Source organism: Phaethon lepturus, unplaced genomic scaffold (genome assembly GCF_000687285.1).
Source record: "Phaethon lepturus isolate BGI_N335 unplaced genomic scaffold, ASM68728v1 scaffold32563, whole genome shotgun sequence".
Taxonomy (NCBI): Eukaryota; Metazoa; Chordata; class Aves; order Phaethontiformes; family Phaethontidae; genus Phaethon; species Phaethon lepturus.
Window position 1 is genome coordinate 2547 of NW_010528895.1, and position 3180 is coordinate 5726.

General features: G+C 56.4%; 1 protein-coding gene across 1 annotated transcript in view; it reads left to right on the top strand.

Annotated features, from left to right (window-relative positions):
* KLHDC8A (kelch domain containing 8A) overlaps window positions 1–2129 on the top strand; it is a 4590-nt gene extending 2461 nt beyond the window's left edge. The window contains exons 3-5 of the mRNA XM_010283796.1: window positions 997–1212; window positions 1599–1700; window positions 1936–2129. Of these exons, the coding sequence (XP_010282098.1) occupies window positions 997–1212; window positions 1599–1700; window positions 1936–2129 (512 nt within the window). The remainder of the gene's footprint in view (window positions 1–996; window positions 1213–1598; window positions 1701–1935) is intronic.
* Window positions 2130–3180: the final 1051 nt, after the last annotated feature.

The window sequence follows — 3180 nt, forward strand, 5'->3', positions numbered from 1 at the left end:
CCCCCGCGGCTGCCCCCAGCCGCAGGTCCAGCCGCTCTTCGCTCAGTTTGCAGTCCAGCTACTGCGACAAAAGCCCTTGGGCTCAACTAGTGAGTAAAAATACTTCTATGCATTTTATATCAGCAAAGTACCGCACAGCTTCACAAAGGGTCTGGTTTTGGCAAAGGAAAGACCTGCTGTAGCCGGGAAATGCTGGACCAAGCCTTTTGCAGGTGGCAATTTTTGTTAGTCTTATGTTAGAGAAAGGGAAACTAAGGCAGACAAATGTTGCTGCTAGCTTGTGGCCAAATGGCTTATCAGGATCAAAACATGGGAGTTTGCTCAAACCACCAGGCAGCCCTGGCTGTCTTTAGGGGTTACCAGAAAAGACTCTTTGATCTATTTTGCAGTTTGCTTGCTGCTGGCGAACAGTTTGTGGGCCCAGCAGCGAGCGCAGGCTCTGCCTTCAAAGGCACACTGAGCATCTGAGCTGAGAATAGCTGTATTCATCTGCAACCGATGGGTGGAAGAATAATACGCATCTTTGGCGGTGGTAGCAGCAGCTGCTCTGGCTCTCCTGCTCTGTCAGGAGCTCGGCAGCGAGGCCGGGGCTTGCTGGCTTGCACTGGCGCTGAACTCATCTGAATTGCAAAGGCTCCCTGAGCGCTGATCCCCGCTCTGCTGTGAATTTGTCTTGATTAAACCGGTGCATACTAAACACCTTCCTGCGCCAGTGACCCGCTGCTGCTGGCGTGCAGGGAAGCGGAGGGTGTGATGCACTGAAAGATGAAGTGTTTTCATGTCATGGACCTGCAGTTAAAGGAGAGGGAGCACAAGGGTGCCAAGTTACCTGGCTCGGTAGAAGTTACCCAGCCCTCGTGCAGATGACTTGAGACCTGGGGACATGAGCTGGCAGCTCCCTCTCCGCCTGTTCTAGGATGCTCCTCTGGTTCCTGCTGCCGTTGGCTTGGTGCTATGAGCCAAACTGACCCTTTTCTTTCCGTCTCCCTGCCCCAGGTGGAAGGCAGTCCAAGTACGCTATCAACGCCTTCGAGGTCTTCGACACAGAGACCAGGTCATGGACCAAGTTTCCCAACATCCCCAACAAAAGAGCCTTCTCCAGCTTCGTGCCCACAGAAGACAAACTCTTCAGTCTCGGGGGCCTGCGGCAGGGACGGCTCTACCGGCAGCCCAAGTTCATGAGGACCGTGGACATGTTTGACATGGAACAAGGTGGGGGCTGTCCCAGTGCTGTCCTTTCCAGAGGAGCAGGGTGGGTGGCATGGCAGGCTGTGCTCTGCGGCCTTGCTGTCCTTACAGAGCACAGAGCTCTCATCTGCTGGTCCTCTGGTGCCTTGAGCCCAGCCTAGAGCAAGGCCTCCAGTCAAGATTAACAAATCATGGCAACAGGGGGGAAAACCATGGTCCCAAGGCAGCTGGGTTCAAGAGCTCCCTTCTGAGGTGGTGGTGAGGAAGCTGGCCCCTGTGTCATGGGGTTTTATTACCCCAAGGTGCAGCAGTAAAACTACATTCCTACAAGCAAGTAGGAGGTCTGAGCAGCAGATGGTTTCCCAGGAGTGGGTGCTCCTGTAATACCCAGCCTGTCCTGTCCCTCCCAGGTGGCTGGATGAAGATGGAGCGCTCCTTCTACCTGAAGAAAAGGCGAGCAGACTTCGTGGCTGGCTACCTGAAAGGCAGAGTTGTCGTGGCTGGAGGACTAGGTGAGGCGCTGGAGGACTAGGTGAGGCGCTGGGGACAGCGGTAACACTTAAAAAACACATGTGAGTCATGTGTTATCGTTAGAGAGGAGCGATCCTGGCCCTGGTTGGCCTGAGGGAGCAAGGAAAATGGACCCCATAAGGGATGGGGTCCAGAGCACTGACACTATGCCAGAGCAGACAATGGATGCTTGCTGGTGCTTCCCAGGTGACCCACTGTCTTGCTTTGTTCTTCCAGGAAACCAGCCGACCGTCCTGGAGTCCGCAGAGGCCTTCCACCCCGAGAAGAACAAGTGGGAGAGCCTGCCCCCCATGCCCACCCCACGCTGCGCCTGCTCCAGCATCGTGGTCCGGAACTGCCTTCTGGCCGTCGGCGGGGTGAGCCAGGGCCTGAGCAGTGCCGTGGAGGCCCTGTGCCTCTCCGATTCCTAGCTGGCTCCTGCCCGGCGGAGGACCCTGCCCCTCGCTGCCTCCAGCAGCGGTGGTGGTGGTGCTGGGCAGCTCCCGGCAGCGCTGAGGCTGGGTGAGCACCACCTGCGCTGCCCTGCCGGCAGCTAAACCCGGCCTTGCTCCGGAGCCCCATGGAGTGAAGGAGTGCCTTGGCCAGGCATCCCCTCCAGTTGCCTTCAGAGCTGTATGGGGAAATCCAGGTGAAGGCGCTGCTCGCAGCGCTGATGTGCCGCGTCTCCTGCTATCAGGAAGGACCCTGGAGGTCAGGGTGTGGGTGAGTGTCTCCCTGCTGCCATCCTCACCCACTACCAAAGACGATGGGTTCAGAGGTGTTAGGAGAATCCAGACAGGTCAATGGTGGTTGAGGGAGAACTGATGTGATATTGTCCTCTTCCAGCATCCTGGGATCTTTGTGTGCTTCCCCACACAGATACCTTTGGGTTTCAAAAAAGGAACCTCCTAGCCTGCAGCCAGATTCAGGGGATGATTCTTCTGCCTTCATAGCAAGGCAAATTCCTGCAAACCTGTAGCATTTGACTGTCACTTTGTCAGGAGCTGGAGCGAGGGGCTGCCAATGCTCCGGCAAGGGATGAATGCCCAAAGGACTGTTTCAAGCTAGCGGGAAGACCTTGTTTTTGCCACAGGACTAGCACAGTTACTGCCTTTGTTGGGTTTCATGCGGAGATGGCCTCAACCTGCAATGTTCCAACCTGGTTTTTAGCTCCTTTAATGATTTGGGATCTTCAGTTCAGCCCTTGGAGAAAGGAGCAAAACTGAGCCCTGCCTCTGGTCCTGGAGCGCTCTCGCCCCGGGGCCGGGCAGTGGCTTTGGCAATGGCTTTGCTGGCCGTGGAGCAAGAAGACCCTGGCCATCGCCTCCTCTGTGGTTTCGTTCTTCCCGGGCGGTTTGCGGGAGGGCTGTCGGTTGGGTTACAGTTCTCACTTGTAGCAGTTGCACCATTAAATGATGTCTTCAGAAGAGCCCTTGGAGCAGCCGGGTCTGTGCTATGGGCTGGGTCAGGGCTGTGACTGCA